The sequence below is a fragment of the Ceratosolen solmsi genome, unplaced genomic scaffold, assembly GCF_000503995.2.
Source record: "Ceratosolen solmsi marchali unplaced genomic scaffold, CerSol_1.0 scaffold15, whole genome shotgun sequence".
NCBI lineage: Eukaryota > Metazoa > Arthropoda > Insecta > Hymenoptera > Agaonidae > Ceratosolen > Ceratosolen solmsi.
This window is the reverse complement of record NW_011948434.1, coordinates 102,977-130,944: the sequence shown is the minus strand read 5'-3', so window position 1 is coordinate 130,944 and position 27,968 is coordinate 102,977. Positions and strand designations below refer to the sequence as shown.

The 27,968-nt window shown below is 23.1% G+C and overlaps 1 protein-coding gene across 1 annotated transcript; it reads left to right on the top strand.

Annotated features, from left to right (window-relative positions):
* The first annotated feature begins 11 nt into the window (after positions 1 to 11).
* LOC105364660 (unc-112-related protein) lies at positions 12 to 27,957 on the top strand. The gene is made up of 8 exons (XM_011502644.1): positions 12 to 528; positions 19,060 to 19,293; positions 20,641 to 20,911; positions 24,935 to 25,355; positions 25,703 to 26,131; positions 26,468 to 26,683; positions 27,364 to 27,600; positions 27,679 to 27,957. The coding sequence occupies exons 1-8, from the start codon at positions 369 to 371 to the stop codon at positions 27,877 to 27,879; spliced, it is 2,169 nt and encodes a 722-aa protein (XP_011500946.1). The 5' UTR covers positions 12 to 368; the 3' UTR covers positions 27,880 to 27,957.
* The last annotated feature ends 11 nt before the right edge of the window (positions 27,958 to 27,968 follow it).

Genomic DNA, 27,968 nt, shown 5'->3' with positions numbered 1-27,968 from the left:
AATCTTGAGCTTCTCCCCCCTCCACAACCTTTACCGTTGTAAACTCCCAACTCGTTTCGTTGTTACTGCTACCACTGGTGGCCGTCAGCAGAAGTGATTCAGTTTCTAGTGCACTTGTAACTGCTGTAATTATTGGTGCGTACATAATTAATCTGAGCGTTTGTATACTAGTGTTACCATATATGTATTATTTCTTATCGAAAGTGGCTTTCTCTGCTTACGTGTGTCAGTGTTTAAATTATTCCTGTGTATAATATTAAACTAATGTTGGGATCGAGACGCTGACAAAGGTCATTTTATATCATTAAGTGAAAGAACTGTTAAATAAAAAATTATTATACACTGCAGTGAGAAAAGTGAGTGATAAAATGTCAACAACAAGCACTAAAATCTATTCGGATGGTCATGAAATTGATGGCAGTTGGGTGCTACGAGTGTACGTCACAGACCTTAATATCCAGCGCAGCCTCAGAGTTAAAGGTGATCTTCACATCGGTGGCGTTATGCTACGTCTTGTCGAAGATTTGGGTAAGATTTTTGTTGCGTGTACTTCTTAAGTGTTCTTATAAATTATTTATTTTCTTTAAGTATACCAATTAAGTACTTCACCAAGAAATAAAATTCAGAATTTTATGAATCACAATTTTCATTTTTGAACTTTTTAAAAATTTTCTATAATCTGAACTGGTGATATTTAATCGATGTACAGATTTTACTGGTATACTCGAACGTTCGTACGTTCTTGCTATTGAAAAATGTATATTTTAATTTTAAAAAATACGATTACTCGATATATGTAATTGAAAGTTAGTTTTTGTTAATAAAAATAGTTGAATATTGATGAAAAACATATATCCTGCTATAATATACTGGTTTTTGGAATTCTATTATTTTAATTTAATATTGAAATTATATATTTGTCAGATTTAGTTTATTTATAGGTAATTGTGTAACAGTTGATATGACACACCATAGATCTTTTAATATATCGTTAGGTATTTAAAACCTAATTTAAATTAAACTATTACAATTTACACTAATCATTAACTATATATTTTCAACAATATCTATATTGTTAGTATGAAAAGTAAATGATTGGTATATTTAAAAATAATCTTATAATATGAAGTCTAACTAAAATTGAATTTACTGTCAAAAGAATACTGTAAATAAGAAGTGGTGAAGATAAAACAAATTCCGTAGATATTTTATATATTCTTCAATGTATGAATAATTCATTTTCACATTATACAACATTAATAAATTATAATTGTTAATATTCAATAAATATTTATTTTTTATTTTTTATTAACGTATAGATCGCAATTAAAATTATATCAATGTATAAATATGTATTAAATAATAATTGATTAACTGATATAATTATGATACAAGAAAGTTATACCTAACTAAGTGAATATTTATAAATAAAGAGAAACAAAATATTTGACCTCATATTAATAAAAAAACTAATTAACATTTAATACATATAACATTTGCGCAAGACCAAAAAAATTTTTTATTTTGCAATATTAAAAATAATTAGAGATAAATTTATAAATTAAAAAGTTTAATCGTATTTTTGTTTTTTGTATTATACACATATTAATCCATTATTAATTTACTCTCAATCATTTTTTATTGAATTCTGTTCATTCCTTATCTATTCACTACTTTAAAAGCATAATAGATAAATTCCTAAACTAACGCAATAATTCCATTGTTGGTATAATTTAAATGAATATATTCGAAAGCGATACTTTAAAGATTGCTATTTCAATTGTGAAAAAAATTAGTTTTAGTTGTTCATATATTAAATAATGTTAGAGTTAGTATGTTCGATCGTCAGTCATAATAATGACAGTGGATAAAACAAATGAAAAAATTATATATATGATATAGATTTATCTCATACTTTATCGATATTAAATTCTTCATTACTAACTGTTATAGTAATAAATTAACAAAACAAGAAAATTTAACAAATTTTTTGTATTTAAAAGAATATTTTCTTATATCTTTGCTATAATTGTAATATTCGCAGAAAAATGAATTTTTAACGAATTCACTAATCAAATACAAGCAATATTTTTAATACATATTTTTAAAGTAACTTTTTAATGTATTGAACAATTTGTGTATATGACTATTTTGTAATTATATATACTATTTATTAGCTTGCAGAAATTTTTCAATCAGTTGCTTTCAAATTCCAATTAATTGTTTCCTTAATTATAATCAAGCCTTCAAAGTCTATTATTTTTATTATTTAATTATTTAATTTATTTCAATTATAATTTTTCAAATGAAATAATCACAGTTGATTATAAGTCAAGTAAGTTTGAGCCTTATATATTGTAAGAATTACATTGAGCTAGTAGATAGTTTTTATCATTATTGTTGAATTAATTTCCCGAAAAAGACACTTATTTATTCTTGGTTATAAAAATTATTAACGAGTCTTGTCCAAAAAAATTTAAACAAATTCAGATTTCCATTCATTTTAATTTAAATTTTATAAGATTGATAAAAATCTATGGTAATAGATTTTCAAAACACATTGAGTGTTCTATGTACACAGTAATAAATTAATTTTTATTGGTTTATTAATATGATAATTTTAGTTCTTTTTATATAAAATGTTGTTTTACAAATAGGAAAAACATTTTATTAAGTCAATGTATTTTTCAAATCTTTAATCGTATAAGTTTTGAAATAGCTTTGTATGTTTATTATATATATATATATATATATATTATTTATATTGTTATTATTTTTCGATGAATACAAAAATAAGTTAAATATGATACAATTTTTTGCAATGTACAATATATTTCAAAAATATTAAAATAATTATATATTATTATAATTAAAAATATTTAATAATTTCTGACTCAATATATTACAATTTTTTATTGAATAATTAGTTTTTTACTTATGGTCATTAGTAATTCTGTTAAAGTAATTAAAGAAAGTCGTTTAATTATGGTTATTTAATGATTAAAAGGTAAGTCTCATCAAAAGTATTGTTCTATATTTTAGAGATTGCCAATGTAGCAGATTTTATGTAAATTGACGATAAATGTAAAATCACTTTGAATTTCAGGTTTTACACCTAAGCTATGAAATATTAATATAATAGTATAAAGATTATTGTATACAATATGATATACTTGTACGATTAAAGATACACAAAATGATAACTCAATGTATATGAAATTGATTAAAGAAGAAATATTTTGAGTATAATAATAAATTTTATCTATAGAACAAATGAATAAATTGCGATTTGTTTCTAAAGTATTTTTTAATTAATTATAGGTTTCGATTTGTTTTATATTTCAATACATATATTTAAAAATCACAATTTAAATCTTCCTGTATTTCTTTAATGCTATATATATATTGTTCTCGTTTTATTATAAATTATCTAAAACGTTTTATTGTTACATATTTGTCAGTTCTAATATTATATATCAATTTTTTGAATGGATTTCGTTTGTTCGATTTTATTTTTTATATATTTTTTTATCACAACGATGATTTTTAAAACATAAAAATAATGATGCCACTAATGAAATAGTTCCAGAAGTAGAAAATTTACCATCAAATTAACCTATTTAAAAGGTATTAGTTACTGCTTATTCCCTTATATCAATATATTTTTTATTAAATAACTATTTGTTTATCAAATTTTATAAGTTATTGATTACCCCTATATAAATAAAGAACAACGCACTATTATTGTTTGCTTTTACATATGAGTAAATGTTTTTGAATTTTCTTAATTTTCATCAGAAACACCATATTGGTGCTTTGATACAATTTTCAAAGAGTGATAAGTTCATGTGGTGTATATTGTAAAGATTAAGAATAAAGTTTTTATGTTATAGTTTAATGAAAGTACAATTTTATATGATTAAAAAATGCTTATTGGTAATTAAGTAATATTTAAATCAGGACATAGATTTCTATTTAATAATATTATATGACACAAAATGTAATTTTCTATTAATAATTTATATACATGTGTAATTGATAAAAACGAAAATTAAATTAAGGATGATGAAATATTTAGAATACTTTAATTAATCTAATGCATCAGTAACTTGTAACATTGGAAATAGATTCCTTAAAATATCTTTTAATGTCCTATAGTCAATTAAGATACATAATGTTATTTTTATTTCTTGTTTGTCTTATTATTTATGTAGATTGGCTTATTTATATTTATTTCAATTCGGCGAGTAATTTTTTCTGTGTGATTAAGAATATCACCAGTGAAAAGAAATATTATAATTTATTAAAATATTAAAGACATATTCTGATTTCATTTGATTAAAATGGTCTAATTTAAGGTTAAGAGTTTTTAAGTTAAGTTAAGAAATCTTTTTGAAAAGTTATTCATATTTTTTATTTTATATTTTTTATTAATTTTGTATCCATAATTTTAATTTCTAGAGTGAACAGTTAAAATTTAATATTTATCATATTGGCTTTTGTATATTTTCTATTATTTAAAATATTTCTATATATTTAAAACGATAATTTTTTTCCGCAGACTTAAACTAAGTTATTGAATAACTGACAAAAGTATTATATTCAAAAGTGTTTATATGGATTTTTATATTATTAATTTTTATCAATATACTTATTGTATTTACTTAACAATATTTTGTAAATATTTATTAGAATGTGAGTATTAATTCAATTTCTATATTTAAATTTATTATTTATTATTGTACTCAAGTTTATTATTAAATTATTTCTTAAATTGCTTTCATAAGGGATAGTGAAATTATGTCTTACAATCAGAAAGAATATTTTAAAATACTAACAAAATAAAAATTCAATAATAACATGATTTAATAATTCTAGATTAGATTTAAGTTCTTTGATATGTAAATTCATAATAAAAATTTTCATTTTTATAGAAGTGTTCCAAATTTTCTGTTTATCACTTAAATGAAAATTTAAACTAAAATATGATTGCTGTCTAATACGTATTTTATAATTTAAGCAAGCAAAAAATGAGTTAAATTTACAGTATATCGATTAAATAAATGAGTTATCGTTCCATCGAGTTATATTCAACTTCAAGGTATTGAACAAAGCTTTTCAGTAATAACCTACTGTCTGGGATCAGACTAAAAAACCTCCTTATGATGGTGGGTGGAGGCTTGCTGGCAAGTGGAAGGAGCAATGCAATTATTCAATACTGCCTTTAATGTTTATAGTCTTTTCTTTTATTAAATATAATAAATAATAAATAGTTAATAATCAATGAATGTCATAATGAATGTGTGATAGAGTGAATAGATGAGTGTTTTTTCATTAATTTGGTGGCGATAAGTCTGTCGTGGATTCTTGATAGCTGGAGCGTGATTCCCCTTCTCCCTTTGAGTTGAGTAGTTGTAGTGGGAGACTCGTGTTGGTAGGGGCAACGAGTTGGTGCCGCTTAGCCGCCGGTGTGGAGTGAGAGCTGTAGTGTACGAAGTGGTGGGAGGACGTCCGTGTGACGTCACTGCTTGTGTAGTTGCTGCTTATGTAGTTGACAGGAGCCGATGTGTTAGTAAGCCGTAAGAACGAGCATCTGGTCGTTACTTACTTGCGGGCGTAAACTGCGGTGTAGAGGTTAGATGTTAGAACGAGTGTGGTGCGTTGCTTACATGCGGGCGTGAGCCGATGAGTAGAATGGCGATCCTGTCGTGATGGGTGCTTGATTGAACTAGTAAAAGTAATAGTAAGGAATGAGCGTGGTGCGTTGCTTACGGAGGCGTGAGTGCCGATGTAGTTATGGCATCGCTATTAGTTCCTTAGGTCGCTTGATGCTTGCCATGGCCTCACAATGGCGATTGCAGGGTTGGATAGCGAGCCCGATGTGAAGAGTGCGTGATTGGTTCTAGCAAAAAGGAATCGCGGCACGTGCAGCTCCTTAAATATTCTCGTACGAACTAGGAGCGCCGATAGCGTATCGGTGGCTGTTGCTATGCCGATATTTGTCGTGACGTCAATAGGGCATAGCCTTGTAGGGTTCATTGTTATTACTTTTCGGAATTATAGTCGTATATTCGAGTTTTTTCGGCATAGAAGCATTCTTCGAGTTCGTTGGCCAGTGTTTACAAAACAAATATTCGCGCGCTTATACCTCTCCCACTTTGCATTCCGCTTAAAACTACTGTAATCCGTAACACCTACAATGTTTGGAATAAAATTGTCGGTATTTGCTGCATAATCATTCAGAAGGTACTGTTTAGATAATGCAGTACAAAATTCGACATCATGGTATTCTGTTGTGCAATTTAACGATATTGATACTATGACTCTGTAACGTTCATCAATATTCTTTTTGCAATCTGTTATTGTTATTTTATAGTTTTTAAAATTTTAATACTGAAAGTGTGTAATGTAAGTTTGTAGTTTCATAATATTAATTTTGTAGATCTTTTAATATTAAAATAACACGTTCAGCGATGCAATATGCAATGTAATCAAATATAAATACAATATTATTATATTAATACTATAATTATTATATAAATCAAACTTTCAATCCTTTATTCTATCTTGAAATTTTGTTTTAAATTATTTTCCAACAAACATTCTGCTTTAGTTGTACTCAATCAAGTTGAAAATTTAATTTTCACTTTAAAATATTACACTTTTGACGTTGATCGTAATGCATAAAAAATAAACTTAAAATTTCAATATTTAATATCATTAAATAACCAGAATTTGTGATTTATTAGAATTTCAGTTCATGTAAGTTAAATTGAGCTAATAGTATGTGTTTCGCATCATTGCTCTATTTTTAAATAATTTATAAATAATTCTTATATTTATTTTATACAATTTAAATTATTTAGGCGCATTTTATTTATACTAGCTTTATTTAGACATAGTTAATGTTTCCTCGGATTCCCTGTTTTGTGTCTATAGCTTAGGAAAAAAAGCATAAGTAATCATTGGATGTGCATTATTCATTAAAAAAATGTATAGTAAGTATTTTGAGAAAATATAAGTAAACTATACTATATTATTGTGCGAAAATAATAATGTATAGTAATTTAATACATATCTACATGCATCTAGGTTATAGTAAAAAAAAATGAATGATTTTGAACAAATGTTTCCAAATCATAATATATAATTATATAAAATTTCATAGATTTGTATATCTACATATTTGGAAATTATAAGAACTAAGCGAAGAAAGTTTTTCGATTAATTTAAAAGTATATTTTGTAAAATGCTTATTATAATTAAAAATATTCTCTGTTGACAAAATAGTAAAAAATAATCTCTTTATAATATAAAGATGTAAATATAAATTAAATGCAGTCCTTGAAAAATTATATTTAAATTTTGTAATACAATCATTAATATTTAATTATACAAACAATTATTTGTTTTTATTTTAACTAAAAAATTATTTATTGAAAATATACTACCTAGTCTATCTTTTATGTTGCTAATCAACGTTGTTTTTTGTCAAACACTTATTACAACAACAACTGCCATTTAACAAATTACTTGTAAAATCCTAATTATTTTGTATGTTAATAATTTATGTATTATTCATATTATATATTTTGATGTTTCTATTTTACATTGAATTATGTTATAAATTATTTTCATTTCATAAAAATAGTAATTTATTTTATATTTATGATAAAATATACCTTATACCTGACGTATCTAATTAATATTTAAATCTAATGTACATTAATATTATATATATAATATGTCGATCAAAAGATCTTTGTCAATTATCTCTTATCAGATTAAGGCATAAAAATAAATTATGTAAATAAATATTTGTAACTTTTATGCCATTAAAATTGTGACAAATTATTAATGTTTGTACGAAAAATTTTCCTGTTTCAATACTACAAATTATCAGTTACCTTATTACCTACAAAATTATGTTACATATATATTTATATACATATACTTTTATATTTTCTATTTTTTGTTTCAAAAATAAATTATTTTCGAATTAAAAACATCATTATGTTTAAAAAATAATTCTTATTAATATTATTTACTAAATGAAAATATGTAGTAAGTCTTTAACTTATATTATCCTACTAATAACTATTTTTCATAATTTTTTTTTTTCTTAAAAGAATATTATTTTCAAATTGTATTTTAGATAATACATAACTTTGGTTTTAATGTTATATATTATAGTTTTTAACATAAAATATTCAAAATTAATGTTAAATTTTATTCAATTTTTAAATACAATTCTTTCATATTTATTAATAACATATTTTTATCATTGATAATGATAAATAAATTAAAATGATAAAATAATGATATATGGTCTATTTGTATCCTTCGAAAAGAATCATAATTTATTATTCAATAAAGTTTTGGTGCAACGTTGTGTTATATAATACAGAATATGTTTACAAAAATCTAATTTATTAAATTACTGTACAACTTAAATTTGAATTATTTTTAAATCTTTCGGAATTATGTATGTACAGACATTTTTTCAATCGCTGCGAAAATTATTATTCAACAGTTTCAACAATAGGGAACAATAACATGCATAATAATTTTTATATTAATATATATATTTCAAAATTTGTTAACATATTTTTTATAGAATTACGGTGCTTATATAATTATTGATTGGATTGAAAGTTTAATTCTTAAATATAATTAATGCTTATTTTTTAAATACTAAAAGTTTTGTTATATACGTATAGTTATATAGTGTATAATGTAGTCAATATTTTAAAAATAAGTTAGAATTTAAATAAAAAATTATATTATTATAAAATTTTGTTTTTTATATTATATTTGATAGTTAACGTAAATACTGTTTAAAATAATTAAATCATGTTTCCAATATAAAGACTCGATGTAGCCTAATATAAATATTTGAAATAATGAGATTTATCAATTCTGTGATCTATGTTATAAAAACTTTATACATGTGAAGTTATTGCAATATGAACTCAAGAAATATTCCCAATGATGTCTATAAACCGTTTGTAAGCAGTGAACGTAAACACTTTTGCTTAGATTAATAAACTAATAAATAAAATATAAAGTACGCAAAAATATATAAATATATTTCTCTTTATTCTTTGAAACAATAAATAAATAAATCAATAAACAGTTCCCACATTGCAATATTATTTATGCTTACTGATATTCTGACTAATAGTTATATTTTTAATTTCTATTTAACATTGTCTTTATATATTGAATTATATTTTTAAATTATTAGGATGCAAATTTATATTAAATAAAATTAATTTCGCTAAACATACTACAAAGCAATTCTTAATAAATAATAAAAAATGACATTATATTTTTAAGTGGTTACTAAAAAAAATTATTTTTTGCTTTTTTCTTTATAGAGATATTCCTTAGAAATTATCGAACCAACAATTTTTCTATACAAGCTACGACGGTATCAATAAAATTTAATAAAATCTTAAAAATGAGACGTACTAATTAATTGAATAAGCCATAATTATTATTATAAAGTAGGCATTCAAATTCTATATGCAACGACGATAAATAAATAATGTATCAATTACACTACTTCAATTCAATAATAAACTGTAATACTTAACATTATTATCAGAAATTGTTAAGTAAATAAACTGCGACTCTAATAACTCCATAAGACAGACAAATATTTGGAAAAACAAATATAAATAAAAACATCAGATATTGAAAACAATCTTTTTAAATTGTATTGTTTGCTATTATAATACAAAATTTCTCTACTAAATTGTGTGCGTGTAAAATGTTTTAAATATATATCATTCATCATTATATATTGTTATAGTAATTAATATATCAAATTTTTAACAACTTGAGCAAGCAGTCGTATTCAAATATGTACATTAAAATTTTTGTTTTGTATAATAAGACTGCAAAACACTATGAAGTGAAATAAAGGAGATGTTTTTATGTTACAATATTTGAAGTGACGAATTTGTTCGATATTTGTTGGTGCATAATTAATTTGTAATTTGTCATGTTTCAGGTTTAATGTACATTAGCTTTGTAAAAGTAGAAAAGTAATACATAATTCTGAAAATGTTTAAAATTGTCTACAGCTTTGACCGAGGTTAATAACTTCACTTCATTATATGCAATATTTTAATTTTGTATATATGTCAGAAGTTTTTATTAACAACAAATTTTATTGAGTGTACCACCGTATGTCTACAGGCTATCCCGTATTATAAACGAAATATAGTAATATCTCTTTCTTCTATAGTTTATAATCCTTACTTGACATTATGTCATCCTTTTGTGGACTTCAAAATAAAATATATTGTAAGATTATAATTTTTGAAATTCTATAGACAGACTCAAATTGCTTTATATTAATATATTAAACATGGTGAAGAGTGGGAACAGAATCGAATAAATTTATAATTAAGAATTTTGGTGTGTCATTGTGATTGCTTGGTTAAGTATTCATTCATTACAATCATTACAATCTAATCTTGCGCATGTGTGACAACATATAAGTATGACTACATCAAACGTATGTATGTTCGTGAGTAATAAGCACAAATGGATGATAAATAAACTATTTACGTATATTTTATTTATTTGCAAATATATATGTAAAACTGTAGTGCATATATGAAATGAAAACTTATACAAGAAGCTACTGCAATGCATGCAATACGAGCGTCGACGCCGAACCATAAAAGGAGAACTACAATTGTCCATCACACAGTTACTGTATGTACACAACTGCACGAGTAAAGCTGTTGCTACTAGCAAGAGTATGTATATAATGACTTGAGAGATAATTCGATAAATTGTTTCATAATGCCTATAAAGTACTAATTAATTCCTCGCTTTATAAACATCTTAGTCTGATCGTCGTTCTGGACTATGTTATTTATATTTAACATATACTTTCTTTTTTCTGAATCAGATCCTGCGATATACTTTATTTTTAAGTATATCATTCAACACTCTCATTTTAAGAATACATTTGACATATTCTTTCTTCCTTTCTACAAACGTACCGTATTTCTTTCCACTTCCAAGACTATACTGTTTGTCTTACTTTTCCTACTATAAATTTGGTAAAATGTACATACAAATTTACAATTTGTATAATGTAGAATAAAATTATTAAGTAAAAAAGAAATTATGGTACTTTGATGGTATAATTTGGTTTTAATTAATAACGTCATATGTTAAAACAGTATGGAATAGAAAAATCATATAAAATTTTTTAAAATTTATATAATTTTTTATATCTGATTTTTCAATTAATCTCTTTTACATCATTTCTAAAAAAAAATCGAATTTTTTGCAATGAACTTTCAAATATCTAAGATGAAGAATAACGCTTATCTAGGAAAATTAAAAGATATTTGTTCAACATTAATTATATATTTCAAAATTAAAATTGAAAAGATCAAATTTTGCATTCAAGAAACAAATGAATTATATATACTGTTACATTTCAATCATAAAATATTTTAAATAATTTAAAATAAATTGAAGTACATAAGTTTTTGGTTTTTATCATTAAAAATGTTCGATAAACGCATAATTTGAAGAAGTTTTAAAATAGTTTTATAACAAAATTTTTCTTTTTCTTTTTTTTTGTTATTGAATAAAAATAAACTCATTTTTAATATTATATAAAATATTTATATTTACTGTTATGTAAGGTATATCGTCATATCTAATACTATTATTTCAAATTTATTAATGTAAATAATAATTATAAAACTTACAAATAGAAATTTAGAAACAATAATAAGACTTAATAAATTTATATTAAAGATTGAACATTTATTAAAAAAAAAATTATATTGGTTTCTTTATTAGAAATATATCAATATACTTTGCATGCTACATAAATTTCAAATGAAATAATTTTATAAAAAATATTCAATATGTAAACAAAAAATAATAAATTATGAAAATGTAGTACAAATCAAATTCATAAAACAATTTATAAATGCACTTTATTTATTTTCTTTGAATATCGGATGAGTTTAAAATTTCATAATATAATCGAAAATGGATGGTCGCCTTGCAGAATGATATACGACATATAAATTAGCCTAAGTCTCACACTTAAACATACAGGTCCTGGGCTAAATATCATAAGAGCCCCACTGTCTTTTTCAGAATCTCTCCTTCTATCTCGTTTTGTCAGGATAGCACATTGGAATTTGTATTCGAGATAATATTACGTAATACTGAATATTTACAACTAACAATAATATCCACATTAAGTTAGGATAAAGTTATAATTATTTATAAAAAAATTAATGTAATTAAAGAGTCTCAAAACCTAGCTGTGGATATAGATATGCAATGATATTTTTTAAAAATATCTAATTATAGTAGATAATTTAATAATACGTTATGTACACTTTATCTCTTACGTTTATGAAGTATAAAACACAAAAGAACATAAAAAAGGAATACAGATGAACATTTTGTAGTATTTGAAAAAACATACAATTAATAGAACTTAAGCTAAGAAATTAAATTTACAAAAGTATAGAAAAATTGTTTGGTTTTTAAACAAAAAATTAAATAACTAACATATGAAGTAGAAGTAGATGACAGATATTTAAAGCACAGTTTTTTCGTTAGTACATCTAATATTTTCAAAAAATATAAATACATTTCACGGTTCAATCCTTATTTTTCAAACTAATAACGTATACATAAGCGGTATTTGATTACTTAATTCCATCCACTTGAGTAAAAAACATCACCATACTTTTTTTTCAATAATTACAGTACATAAATGATTTATTACATTTACGTTTAAAATTGTTTTTATTTATAATTACAAAATTAATTCTTTTAAAATTATTAAAATTATTAAATTAAATCGTTAAAGTTTATTAAATTACCAATCACAATAATTTCATTTATTTATTATCATCACTGGAAATTTGATTATTTTTTTATAACGTGGAAATGGTAATATAAACTGCAGTTGCAAGAAAACCAAATAATAAAGATACAAATACAAAAAATATAATATTTTAAACTTAATTTATTATCAATAAATTTTGACTATTTATTTCGATCGATTGATCTTGCATTGATTGATTGACATGTATAAATCTTTTACATTTAATAACATAAGAGTAACAAATTTCATTTTTCGCCCTTGAAAATGAAATTACATTTCTTTTATTATCGATTTAAATAATTCTTGAATATTTTCTTACTGTTTATTAAACTTACTCATTGATCGAACTTTACAAATTGAAATTATGGTTTACTTTTATATTATTCGAGCATAAATTTTTAATATCAGTGTAACGTAATTCTCACTAATCCTTATAAATTCACTTATAAAGATTTATGATTATAAATTTTTTCAATAACTATGGAAGTTATAGTAAATTATCGTTTTTTTTTTTAATTATTTTGTTTTATTAATTTGTTCACTCTTTTATAAATGTAACGATAAGAATACAAATTATAATTAAATAGATGATTTATAAAGGCATATGTATATAATAAATAAAAGAATAAATTTGATTAATTGTAATTGTTAAGTAAATTAAGCATATTTTCTGAAAATTGTCATTATGAATAGCGGCCTCATAAATCTTCAGTTAATGTATACATATTACATTTAATTTTATGCATGGTATAAATTTAGTTTTCATAAAATTAATTTGCATAAGCATTAAACCATTTTATTATAAATAATTGGATCATAAAATCAATATCAGTAGTTACAAATTATCATTAACTTAAAAGTACATTGATATTTATAAATTTATGTAGAATTAAATTGGATTCATAACTTATTAAAAATTAATATTATATTTCTTGCTCGAGCTTATGCATTTGAAAGAAATACGTGAAACAAAAATTCATAGAAAATATCTCCTATATATAATGAAATATTGTATATTATATATTTTAATGTTATTCATTATAATATACATATTCATTATAATATAATTCGATAATATATTTGCTTTTAATTTCTTATTTTATCCATATCGGTATATACAATTTTTTTAATACATATAGATTGACTGAAATAGTCTATACGATTAGTTTTATCGACTAAGTTATATGTATTTTTAACTTCATTACTACAATTCTTATTTATAAACAAGATAAGTACAGATGTATTGACAAAATTGGTAAGAATATTCATAAATTTATTAAATTAAATAAATCTCCAAATATAAAATAACATAGATTTTTATAAATAGAATTTATTTTGAATATTTTAACAAAATGAAATATTAATTGCATACATGTATGATTTCATATTCATAAATTGAGCAACTAATTAATAATCTATTTATTCGATCTTCCATTTATATAAATTACAAAAGAATCATTTTTTAATTGTATTAATTTTGATAATTGAATAATTAAAAGAAATGCAATGTTCTTTCAATTTTTATCATATAACCATATGAAATATATTTCATAAAAGATTGTATAAATTTAGATAATATAATACTTTAAAATCAGATTAATAAAAGTTTAATAAGTAAATAAGCTGAATTTTTAATTTTATTTTTCCCAACATTGCTATATTTCTATTTTGGATCTATAATATTTAGCGTTCAATATTGACTATCATATGGATTAATTTTATACATTAATTTTAGATAATAATGTAAAATTAATTTCTATCAATTAGAGAATCTCATTTAAATATCATTTAATTTGCTTATACACATAAGCGTATTAATATTATATATATGATAACAAAAATATGTAACAATAAAATATAACGATAATACAGATATGCTAATAAAAAATAGATATACTATATATTCATCCAGAAGGGGTTCACAAAAATTTGGTCTAACTTACATAGTACTTTTGTAAATACATTAAGTATCTTCGATATCGTTGTGGTCATGAGAAAATAAAAAAAGTTGTCCGGTTATAATTTCTATTTTATTGTGCGTATATGGCTTCCAAATATAGTAACAGAGATTTGTATTCTAAAATTAACCAAGCATCTGAAAATACAAATGTCAAAGAACAATATTAGTAATAGTGATGCTGTTTCGCTGTAGTCCCAGCCTACTTCCTGTCTTATAGATGCTGACCTAACTTTGTGCCTGATGTATCATTTACAGATGCATAGATTAGTGTATAAATTTGTACATTAGCAAATTAATGTAAGCCTTTATCCATTTTGATTTAAAACTATGTAAATATACAATTTGATATTTCATTTAATTTTGTTTTTATCCAATTTTATGTTGTATAATTATCATTATATTATAGATCATACAGAAACAGGATATGAAAAAAAAGTAATATATTAGATGATCGTCTATTTTTTTATATATATAAACAAGTATTGATTAAATTGTTGGCATAAATACTACTAAATATGTATATGCTATAGTTGTTATAATTATTATAATCTACATGTTTTAATATATACAATTTACCGATTAAAAATGCTTACTTTGTGTATAATAATATTATTTTTTATAAATTAGAAATATCTACTATTTTATTAGCTTCTATTTAATAATATATTTATATAAATATAAATAAAATAGTCACGATATACATCGGAAATAATAATAAAGCATTATATTATGAAAATAAAAATACCATATTATATGATTATTTAAAAAAATAATAATAATTGTATCTTTTTATATACAGAATTATCCTAGTATCAATGAGATATTCAGTTATAAAATTCTTAAATATGAAATGAATAACATTTTGATAAATATTGCTTAGATTAAAGCTGTACAAAATGAATAAAGAATATACATAAAATATAAAAAGTATATATAACGAACATTTATATATTCGATTTTTTTATCTATATTTTATCCAAATTTTTATCAAAATCTTGTCTGATCATCGCCAAACTTTTTACCAAATATTATGGAGAAAGAGTACAATGTTGACAAGTAATTATGGTTCACAATACTTATTAATAAAGCCACAATCTTATTCTATTCTGTCAGATTGCATATTTTTATTTATATTTAATCGCATATAACGTGATTTGTATTTATTAGTACTAAATTTAATATTTATAAAATATAATCTTTATGATTGATAATTATATTATATCATTAAATCAGTTGAAAAGTTTTCTCTGTGAACTAACCATGATTTGTAGCGTTTGCGTGTGTAAATACATTTATATGTGGTTAAAATAAGCAATAAATAGAAAAATATAAATACGAACATACATACGAATAAATATATTGTGTGATCATTAAGTTAGATTCGTGCACGTCTATCGAAATTTCATGTAAATAAGTTAATGATTGAGGAGTAAAATGTTAAAAATTATTAAAATACTCATATTTTCATTTTTATTATTGATTATGTATTATATTATATACTTTAATAAGAATTCTAGTTGAAATGTACAAATGAAATTTTTTATATTGGTATTCTCATACACTTTAGAAATTATGAACATCTTATGTAACTATACTTTAAATTACTGCAACGGTTTAGAATAAATTAAATAATGTATTTAATAGATGTTAGGATAATACATTTCTGCACAACTTATTTTCGCTTTATTTGATATTTAAACCAGCGAATTCACACAGATATATACTTAGTGTAAGAAATGATAGAGAAAGATAAAGACAAAATGACTAGAATAAACTGATTCGTAGAAGACATCTACGATGGTAATGGAAAAGAGCACCATCCATCAAAGTAGTTTAATTCCACTAATGTGATTACAAACTATCGCCACCAAGCGTCGCCAAAACTACTACTCCACATTATACTCTTTTTTGTTCTTCATGCATGTAGATGGGAACATTCACTGTACTTTTAAGAAATAAACTATAACGAATTTATTACCAGAAATAAACGGTTCACCGCCTCAATTTATCAAAATAATTTATCGACAGAAGAACAAGATTATAATAAAAATAGGCGAGCTGTACGAAGGCAAACTGAGAAGTCATAACCCCGTATAGAAATAAAAAGCATCTTAAATTTATACTTTATTAATATTTAAATCATTTGTTAATTAAATTAAAACAGTTTTTAATACATGTTCAATATTATTAAATTTGATTCGTATTATAAAGCGCCAGACTGAATGAAAAATTGTCTGTATTATTTAAAAAATATGAATTATAAATTATAAAAAAAAAAATGTTTGTAGAAAAATTTATTATCATAAATATAAAAAGCATATAAATGGATAATTTTTATATGTAAACCAGTTATTAATAGAGAAAAATTATTTACACTTGTTACCAATGGATTATTACAAGAAAAGTTTTAAAAACATTCAAAGTTGATACAAACTTAAGCATAGTAATAGATTATTTATTTAGAAGATAGACATACCATATTTAAAACAACATTTATTATTGTATACGTATATATATACTTTAATGATACATAATGTACAAATATTAAAACTTTATTAATATTTATTTTCTAGGAACATTATTTCAGAAATTATTTTACATTATAATGATTAAATAAAGGTAAGTTAAAAAAGATTGATTTACTTATTTCATTATACATTAATTTTATTATTTCTTTTGTATACATCAATTATTTATATATTAATTATTAGTATAATATTTTGTATTGGTTTTAATTATTTTACTACCATAGAGATAGATTTGTCAAAGTACTTGAAACATTATTTGATTGCACTTTTAAATCATTATAATTTTGTTAAAATTTTAATGAAAATAACTTCATATTATATGGAATATAAAAAAAATTATTTCGAAACATTAGATTAGATTAGATTAATTTTTATGTATATAAATCTTCGTGCTACTATAAAAAGAGTAATCGTTCTTTATTATAAATAATTGGAACTATAAAATAATCAATTAATAGATAATTTTTAATATAACTTTAAATGTTATAAAAGCCAATACCATGATAGATGAATGGATACAATCCATTTTTCCAAAACTCCTAGATATTATAAATATTGCAATAAAACTATTGCAATTAGTCAAATTAAGTATTAGAAAATTGCATTAACGTACTTAAGTTATAGAAAAATTTGATAATAATATTTAGTTGTTACACAAGATACATAAAATCTGTCCTTTATTCTATTTTTTCTATATATTAAAATAATGATATGTTATAATTTGGATAATAAATCTTTACATTTATATTATTTATATAATTGATTTTATGTTCGAGCATTACTTGAATTGCATTCTAAGAAGTTTCGTCTCTATTCAAAGCGATAGTTTCTAAAATTAAACATACAATAATACAAATTAAATAGGTTTTTAAATATTTAAAATAGTAGACAAGTGTTACTTCGATTATCCTAACGAATAATGTTATTGTGAAAAGTTTTTTGAACATGCATAGGCATTGTGCCACCATATGGTGAAATTTGTATTTGAAGGATCGTATGGTTGCTTTTCACAAGATAAAAACTCATTACATACTATCGGTTTAGGTTATAGCAACTCGCTTTGCGCTAATGCCCATCATTTTACGGTATGCATATTTCAGCTCATCGTGTGATCTATTAAAAATTATTTCGTAATCAAACATGTTTACACTGAATATTAAGTTTAATCAATTTATTCACTTGTATTTCTAAAAATAATTATTGTCTAAAATAATAATTGTCTAAATATAATTGTCTAAAAATAATTTCTTGATTTATGAAAATTTAAATGAGTATTTGCACAAATTCTTTGCGTAAAAAATTAATTTTTTTTTAAGGATATAACATGAAAACAAGTCACTCTAAATTCTATAATGTATAAATAAAAGAAAAAGTCTATTATTGCAAATATCATATTTACTAGATACTAATACTTAATTGGAAATTAATTCAGACTTGATAATTAAAAAATCATATTTTAAAAATAAGTTACTTATATTCTTATTCATCATTGTAAAATGCCTTTTATTAGATCGTAACTCAATTTTATGCCTGAACTTTTTTGATAACATATGTATTTACTTTAAATTTTAAAATATTTTTTAATTTTGCTATTATCTAATCAATGACAAAAATAAAATTATTGATTAGATTATGAGATGAAGAAAAATCACATTTATATATTTTATTCGTAATTACAGACATAGCAATGGATTGGTCAGATCACGCACTATGGTGGCCAGCTCGCAATCATTGGCTGACTAGGACGAGAAGTACTCTTGATCAGTACGGTGTGGCAGCCGATGCTATTCTTGATTTTACACCGATGCACAAAATATTAAGAGTCCAACTACCAGACATGCGATATTTCGATTATCGCGTCGACTTTTCTGTAAAGACTTTCAATACCGTCATAAATCTTTGCAAACAATTAGGTAATTAAAAAAAAACAATAACGTTTCTTTCTTAAATCATAATATCATTTATTCTAATTTACTTAATAGTTTTTTTTTGTAAATTTAAAAAAATAATAAATAGTCATAGATACTAACTGTAATTTAAATTTTATTATTTATTGGAAGTACGCTAATCCTTTTATTTAAGTAAGCTGAGTTTGAAAATTGTATAGTAGCCAATTAGTTAACCAAATCCATCAACCATTCGTCTCTCTCCACTTTTAAATTTTTGAAGTCTATAAAAGGATCATCGAATTCTATGTTAGTATACTAGTAAATATATCTACACGTTCGTGTATATGTTCTATTCCTATACAACACCGATTTTCTTAATTTTTTGCAATGCTTAATATACAGAAAAAGCAAATATAAAGCAATTTTAAATTTAAAATTTGTTTATTTAAACTAAAAAATATATTTTAAAAATTGCAAATTTTTTAATTATATGAAAATCATTTTTACAATATTACATATTTAAGATAAATAAAATAAAATTGTAAAGCACGTTAAATATGAAAGCGAAATCAAAGAAAATATTATAAATAAATAAAATAATAAATAATGTTGACAATAATGATGTAAATTCAAATGTAAGTATTATTCATATGAAAACCAAACATTTTTATTTGTATCTATGAAATACAAAATAAAAAAACAAGAAATTCATTATTTCAAATAGTTTGATTTATATGCGTCATACTTCATAAATTAGTTCATTTGTAGCGTGCGTGTAGTTTACCACCTCCTCGGACAACAAATCGTTGTATTAGTAAAGCTTAATAATTTGATTTAGCCTATTTACTAACTTTATCCGAAATCCTGTCTAACAAATATATGAATTTGTATGTAGTACATGCGTCATTCGTCTGGAAAGTAATCTAGGATATTAATTGAAACTTCAATAACGCATCTTTCGTTGATTTAAAATAATTACATGAAAAGTTTTACACAAATGTTTTGTGTAAAATTCATTAATTATGAATAATGAAAGTTGTTTATATATAAATAAGTTATCAAAGTAAATAAATTGTTTTTTAAAAAAGTGTTTTACAATATGTGATTTTATTAATATTAATTAAGATAATTAATATTGAGAACTATTTTACCAAATTATCTAATTTTGTTTAATTAAAACTGGTTTCGTTCAATTCCATTTTTTTGTTTTGTTGAAAATTCGAATTCTTAATTAACATACAAACTATCTAAGTAAATAAAAGGGATGAAACTTTTGCTTTAATAATAATAATAATAATACTAATAAAATAATAATAATAATAATAATAATAATAATTTATATCGAAACATTTCAATTCGATTTTTACACAGGTATTAGACATCCCGAAGAATTATCTTTTTGTAAACCTCTAGACGCCTACCACCTCAACTACAATTTGAAGGACTTGCAGCCAAAAAAAAAAATTGAAAGTCAGAAAAATGGTTATTACGTAGCTGCTGATACGAATACCTTTAAAGCAGCTACGCACAGTGCTAAAGGTTCTACGAGCAGCCTCGATCAGCAGAATGCATTAAAATGTACTCCGATGACAGCAAGCAATCACAGAAATAACCACAGCACGCCAATAAACTCGCCTGTAACGATATACTTTATATAATTACAACGAATAGCTGAATTATCTCTTTTTTTTGCGATCGTAATGTCCACGTATAAAAATAAAATGCTTATAATACTCATGTTACTAAAAGTTCAGACATATGCGGGAATATTTAATTAGGCTGCAACTTTAAAGTTGCCAGATAAAATATTTTTGACATTTAGTAGATATTTAAGCACTCATCAAATATTTTTATAATTTATATAATTCCGCTTATACTCAAAAACTTTTTTGGAATATATATAAATATATATATATATATATTTATACTTATATAAAATATAATAAATATAGGGCAACATTACCTTTAAGAAGTTATTAATTTGCAGTAGTAAAAGGTAATTCTTCCTAATAGTAAAAAATATTCTATTTTTAAATAGAATTTTAAATTATTGAATGAATCCAAACATACATATTTTAGTTGCACAGCTGCAATATAAAATTCTCAACAAGAAATTTCTATTATTTTTAAAACTGTTGATAATTATTAGATATTATTAAATAGTTGATTAGAAATATCCAAGATTAATAAGCATTTTCAATAAAAGCCATGGATTTGAATTTATTTGAAATTCAGAGTTAGCATTAATCGATAACAGTTAATGTTGAAGAGTTATTAATGCTAAGGATAAAAAATTATAGTATTTATTTTCAACTAGCCAAGACTTAAGATAATTAAAATCTTCAAAATATTGAATCATGTTATAGCTCAAATTAAAGGATTGGATAATTTTGATAAATACACAGGTTTTTAAATTTTACATCAAATTGTTTTTATTTTTTAAATTATGAAATCAGTCTATATATTACATTTATTAAATAATTGAAAGAAATTAAATGTAAAATAATTATTCTTGAAAAATTATTAACATAGGGGGTAATTAAGTTTTATTTGAAAAAAACATCTTTTTGATAATTTTTATTAAATTGGAAATTTGCAAATTTCTTGAAATGCTGCGAAAGCAGATTCATCGATAAAATTGTTTTTAAGAATCTGCTAATAACTATAAAATTATCACATTCATCTTTAATAAATTGTGAGTAGTATATTTTGTATGAACAATGAACATGAAATTTTTGTTTGTTCTTTTTTTTTGTTATAATATTTTTATCGTTGTTGGTTATCTTTATCCACTTCAATTCTTTAATAGTCTATTATTTGATGTATATTAAATATTGTAAAATATAAGAAATTAAAATAAATTGTGAAATAATCTATATCCGCATATATTTATTCGGTATATTAAACTCTGTACTTTCTTTTCTATACAAATAAGTTGAAAAACTATGTCAAGGAATTATACTGAAGAATGTAGTAACAAGTTAAAAACAAACTTAACCTAATTTTAAAGCATTGATTAGTTTTAAAATTTCTTTACATGTTTTCAGGACAAGATAAATCTCATTTATAACTGAATTTAATTTGGGTTGAATTAATTTTTTACCTCATCGTTTTAATTTCTTTTAGTTTTATATTAACATTGAAAGAATCGAGAAATATTGTAAAGAGTAATCGTAAGCACTTATATTAGTCATACAATCTTATATTAAACAGTTAATATCGAAACTAAAATTCTTTGAATATACTTAGCAAATATATAACATTACTTAATTATTCAAACAAATTTATGATTATAGCGTTATTTTTGTATCCCTATTTGTTAATTAATATTTTAACTTTTCCGTATAAATGATAACTTATATACAAAGATATAAACACTAAAATTTTAATTAATTCTTTTTCTATAGTAATTTTTATGTCTTCAAAGAAGGTTATGCTGTTACGTTAATTTATTCATATAATGAAAATAAATGGTTTTATATTTATTTGTTTTCAATAATATTTATCATTACACATATATACAAACGTAATGTGGTATTTGCTTAGCAGCGTTGAAAAATAAATTATCATATTATATTACTATTGTATAGTAATAAATGTCACTGCTTAGACTGATTTGTCAAGTTGGTGAAAATTTTTTTTACATTAATTTTCAATTAGTACATTCCGGTATTATTTAATAATAATGTTTAATTGTATTACTTATTAGGTTCTGTTTCCATAATGTAGTGGAAGTATTTCAACAATTTAAAAATTTTTCAAATAATATTTATAAATATGATATTGTATTAAAGTTATAATTTTAAACTCCAGTCGCGGTAATAGATGAAATCTAAAAAATGGACAGCATGTTCGATGCTTACAAATTTAAAATTTGAACTGTTTAGAGCAGTTTTTAGAGATTGACTTTTTAAAACTCCACGAGATTCTTACACAATTCTATTAGGATCATAGTATGTGAGTGGAGGATTAATGTATTGTGTAGTGTATGTAGAAAGAAGAAGGATAAATGTTTCAAAAGAACAAATCTCTGACTAGTGCATAGTTAATCAGGATAATTATTAAGAGCATACGCATGTGCATATGTATATTTCGTTATGTTTTTGCAATCATATTTTACACAATGTCAGATATACCTGTATCAATAGAATTCTTACTCATTACATCATTTGATATAATGATTAATATAAAGATTATATGAAATTTTCCTTAAAATATTATTGTACTTAGAACACTATAATTACATTATTTTTATTTTGAATAAAAATTCATTTGCAAGTTGATACTAAATTTCATTAAAATATTATTTTATTAAACTAAAGTATTTTTTTAGTTTTATAATCGCATGTTAAAATATTTTGATAATTTAACATTAAAATATAAAAAGAAAGACTGACATATGGTACTGAAATGTCATGATTTAATTTGTTTAAAACATGAGCTCCAATTGTCAATTTAATCTATACAGCTTTCATGAATATGCAATTATTTGTTGTCAAAAACAAAAATATTTTTTTGAAGTCGAAAAATATTTTTAAACTTATTAGCTATGTAAGCTAACTGGACCATGCAGTCATCCATTCATATGATGATTTGATACAAGCATTTAATCATGTCGTAATTATATAATGTAAATTAAATAAAAATCGGAGATATATAACATAAACATGGTTTTTAAAAATTGTTTGAATACAGTTTCTAATCTTCTAGGTATTAATCAGTTAATTTAATTCGTAACCATCTAGCATATTAATTTCTTCGTGTATAGCAGATTCATTTAATTTGAGTATTCATTTCTTTTAAACTCCACTTTCTACGGAAAATAAATTGATTACTTATATCGACTTCGAGAAGCTGTATTCAATCTTTTATTAATGTATTAATAAAGGATCACATTACACGCGTGATTTTATTATTTAAGTACTATTTACTTATATATACTAATTTTAGTCCTTTGAAGATAAAATTAAGTTCTTTTAATATACACATTGGGAATCAAATATCAAGTATAGAAAATTTTATCTTAGTGTTATATTTTATAATGAAATGTTACTCAAAACCGGATTAATAATATTAATAATTTATTTTATAATATAGTCCAATTAAAAATGGAAAGTTTAATTATTTTTATTTAATAAAAGAATAAAATTTTTGTATTTTGTATTTGTATCTTGTTGTATCAAAATTCGATATTTTGTACATCTTAAGATATTCATTTAACAAGGCTGATTTGATATATTAATATTAATTAGTACAAATATAGATTAGATAATATTCTTCATTATTAATAAAAAAATTTTAATATAAATTCTAGATACCTATATTTTGTGTATACTTTAACATATTTCTTTAATTACAATGAATTTTTTTCTCGATCTTATAAATAATAATGGTGTAATTAAATTCTATAATAATACATATCAAATAAATTTATTTTAAAGTATGTTTTGATTCTATATAAATAAATAATTAATCTTATTGTGTGTAGTATTGCAGTTATAATCTTTAAATAAATTCTATTATAATGTAGCATTCTTTTTTATATTTAATTTGTAATTTTTTAATATACTATTTAAATTCATAAATAAATAATAAAAATAGTAAATTAAATTTATTTTTATAAATTTTAAAAATAATTTATAAAGTTATTTTCATGTATTCTGCAGCATACAGGAACTTGGAAACGAAACAACAATACTCTTGGTTTTAGTAGCATAAGCTCTTTCAATGCCAATAACAGCACAATGAATTCAGAGCCACTCAACAATGGATTAAATGAACTTCTTATTCAAAGTCCAGTATCTGTATCACTGGATATTCGCTCCAAACTATTACGTCCCAAAAACCTTATCGAGCGAGCGCGTATGAACGTCGCTTGGCTAGATTCGTCTCTCTCGATTATGGAACAGGCAATACGCGAGTATGATACGCTAAATCTTAGATTCAAATTCTACTCATTTTATGATCTTAATCCAAAAATCGATGCTGTCAGAATCAATATGATTTATGAACAGGCTAAGTGGCAGCTCCTGACCGAAGAGATTGACTGCACCGTGGATGAAATGTTAATGTTTGCTGCATTACAAGTGTGTCAATATTCTATTTCATTTTAATTAATTTAAGTTAATCGTCGAATTAATTATTATATCAAATTAATTGTTCTAAATATCTTTGAAAATTATTTAACAGAATTTTTAGATATATTTTAGACTAATATAGCGTTTATAAACATGATTTTTAATGAGCATAAAATTCCTTGTGCATGCCAATATTCTAAAATCTCTTTTAATTTTTAAAAAGAATTTATTACAAACATATTGAGCAATTTAATATATTGGCATGTATAACTACATTCTTAAAATATTACTATACGGAAGGAAGAATAAAAATTATATTACAAAAATAATGTTATAAGGTTTTTAATTATTTATAGGTGCAGGTAAATTTACAAGCAAGTATCCCTCAGTCAAGTTACGAAAATAGCGGATCACAGTTACCAGTTGAAGACGATATAGATGCAGCTTTAACGGATCTACAAGTTAGTCTCGAGGGCAGTAATATAAGCAATGGGCCGAGTGATATCACTCAGATACCTGAGCTATGTGATTATCTGCGTTTCTTCAAACCTAAGCGATTCACTCTTAAAACTTTTAAGCGCTATTGGTTTACCTGTCGTGATTTACAGCTTAGACTTTACAAAGCTCAAGAAGATTCGAATAATTCTGAAACACCCGTGCATATCATAAATCTCAGAGGCTGCGAGGTCACACCAGAGGTACATCTATCTCAAGGACGCTATGGTATCAGACTTGAAGTGCCAAGCACGGAGGGCATGGTAGAAATATTAATAAGATGCGATACGGTTTGTACTTTTTTATCTTATGTCTATATATTATCTACGAAATGTTGTTAAAAATTACTAATTAAAATATTATAAATATTTATACACCATTTTTAATTTTACTAATTTAATGGAATTTTAAGCAATTTTAATATTTCACATTTGAAATAATTATAATGTGAAATTCAATCTGTAAAGTTTAAATACATTTATATTTTAGAATCTTGATTTTCTGATCACAATTTGAAATTATGTTAACAGCATAAATTTATATTATAACTTACTTTTAATTTAATGTATAAATTAATTTATTTATTTTAAAAAACAATGTTATTTTTAAATTAATTTTTGTTTCAGGAACAACAATATGCTAAGTGGATGGCTGCATGTAGACTTGCAGCAAAAGGTCGTACTCTTGCTGATGCTTCTTATGAAAGTGAAGTTAATGGTATTACAGCATTTTTACAACTTCAAAGGCCTATCCCTGCTGCAGCAATTAATCCTAATTCACTTGGAGATATTATTCCAGAAGAGTACATTGCACCACGATTTGCCAAAAAATTTAAAGGAAAAGTAAGTAACACCAAAATTAATTCGGTTAATTTTAATAATTCTTCTCAATTAACAACGAAATAATGAATTTTTCATTACACTACTTATTTAAATCGATGTACGTATAAAACTTTAAATCATTATTTCAATAAACTTAAGTAATATCAACATCATAGGTTTTTTTTCTTGTTAATAAAGATTAATAAATATAATAGTAAAATGTAATGATAAAAGACAATTTAAACTATTTTGGTTTATAAACATAACGTTTTATTGATAAAATAAAGTAAGAAATAATAAATTTATACTCAAATTACAAAATAAAAAGATGTGTAAGTTCTTAATATCATTTCAATAACAACCCAAACTTCATAAAAATCTTGAGAATTATTTCTTCAAATTTAATGTGATATGCATATTAGATTAAGACGTAATGATTAACTGTATTTTAAATGCGAATATATTTAAATATCTTCATAATCATAAAAATAGCGTTCTGGTTTTATAAATAAAATTAAAAACATTTATTTTCTTATATTGAACACATAATTTTGGTTTTATTTAAAAATTCATGAACATGCATTTTATTTTTTAATAGATAGAGAATAGAGATCTTAGAATTCTGAAAAACCTTATTATTGATCATTAAAAATTCGTTTTTAGATATAATCTTTAATCATTTTAAATAATTTTATTTTTAGTTGATTCAACGAATTCTTGACTCACATGCAAACGTTAAAAATTTACCATTAATTGAAGCTAAATTAAATTATATTAAAGCGTGGCAATCGTTACCAGAATACGGAATATCCTTATTCGTTGTTCGATTTACTGGAAAAAATAAAGATGAATTATTAGGTATTGCAAGTAACAGAGTTATGAGAATGGACCAACATACTGGTGATCATTTAAAAACTTGGAGATATAACACTATGAAGGTATATTTACGATTTCGATATTAAAATAAAAAATAATATCTATAAATATGAGAATTTCATTATTTATTTTGTTTATAGGCATGGAATGTTAATTGGGAAGTAAAACATATGATGGTTCAATTTGAAGAAGAAAATATAATTTTCGAGTGTCAATCAGCTGACTGCAAAGTGCTACATGAATTTATTGGTGGTTATATTTTCTTGTCAATGCGTTCTAAGGAAGCTAATCAAACACTAAACGAAGAGATGTTTCATAAACTTACAGGTGGTTGGGATTAAAATTCAACCAAAGAAAATAATCAACCGATATATCGGCAAATGCTTACATTTTAAATAAATTTTATAAACTTTAAAACATTGAGGAAGTT

What these genes read in the sequence shown, in the direction of transcription:
- LOC105364660 (XM_011502644.1), top strand. Translation starts at nt 369, where the DNA reads ATGTCAACAACAAGCACTAAAATCTATTCGGATGGTCATGAAATTGAT. An exon ending in ACGTCTTGTCGAAGATTTGG is followed by an intron (nt 529 to 19,059) that starts GTAAGATTTTTG and finishes TCGTAATTACAG; the next exon opens with ACATAGCAATGGATTGGTCA. An exon ending in TATTAATAAGATGCGATACG is followed by an intron (nt 26,132 to 26,467) that starts GTTTGTACTTTT and finishes TTTTTGTTTCAG; the next exon opens with GAACAACAATATGCTAAGTG.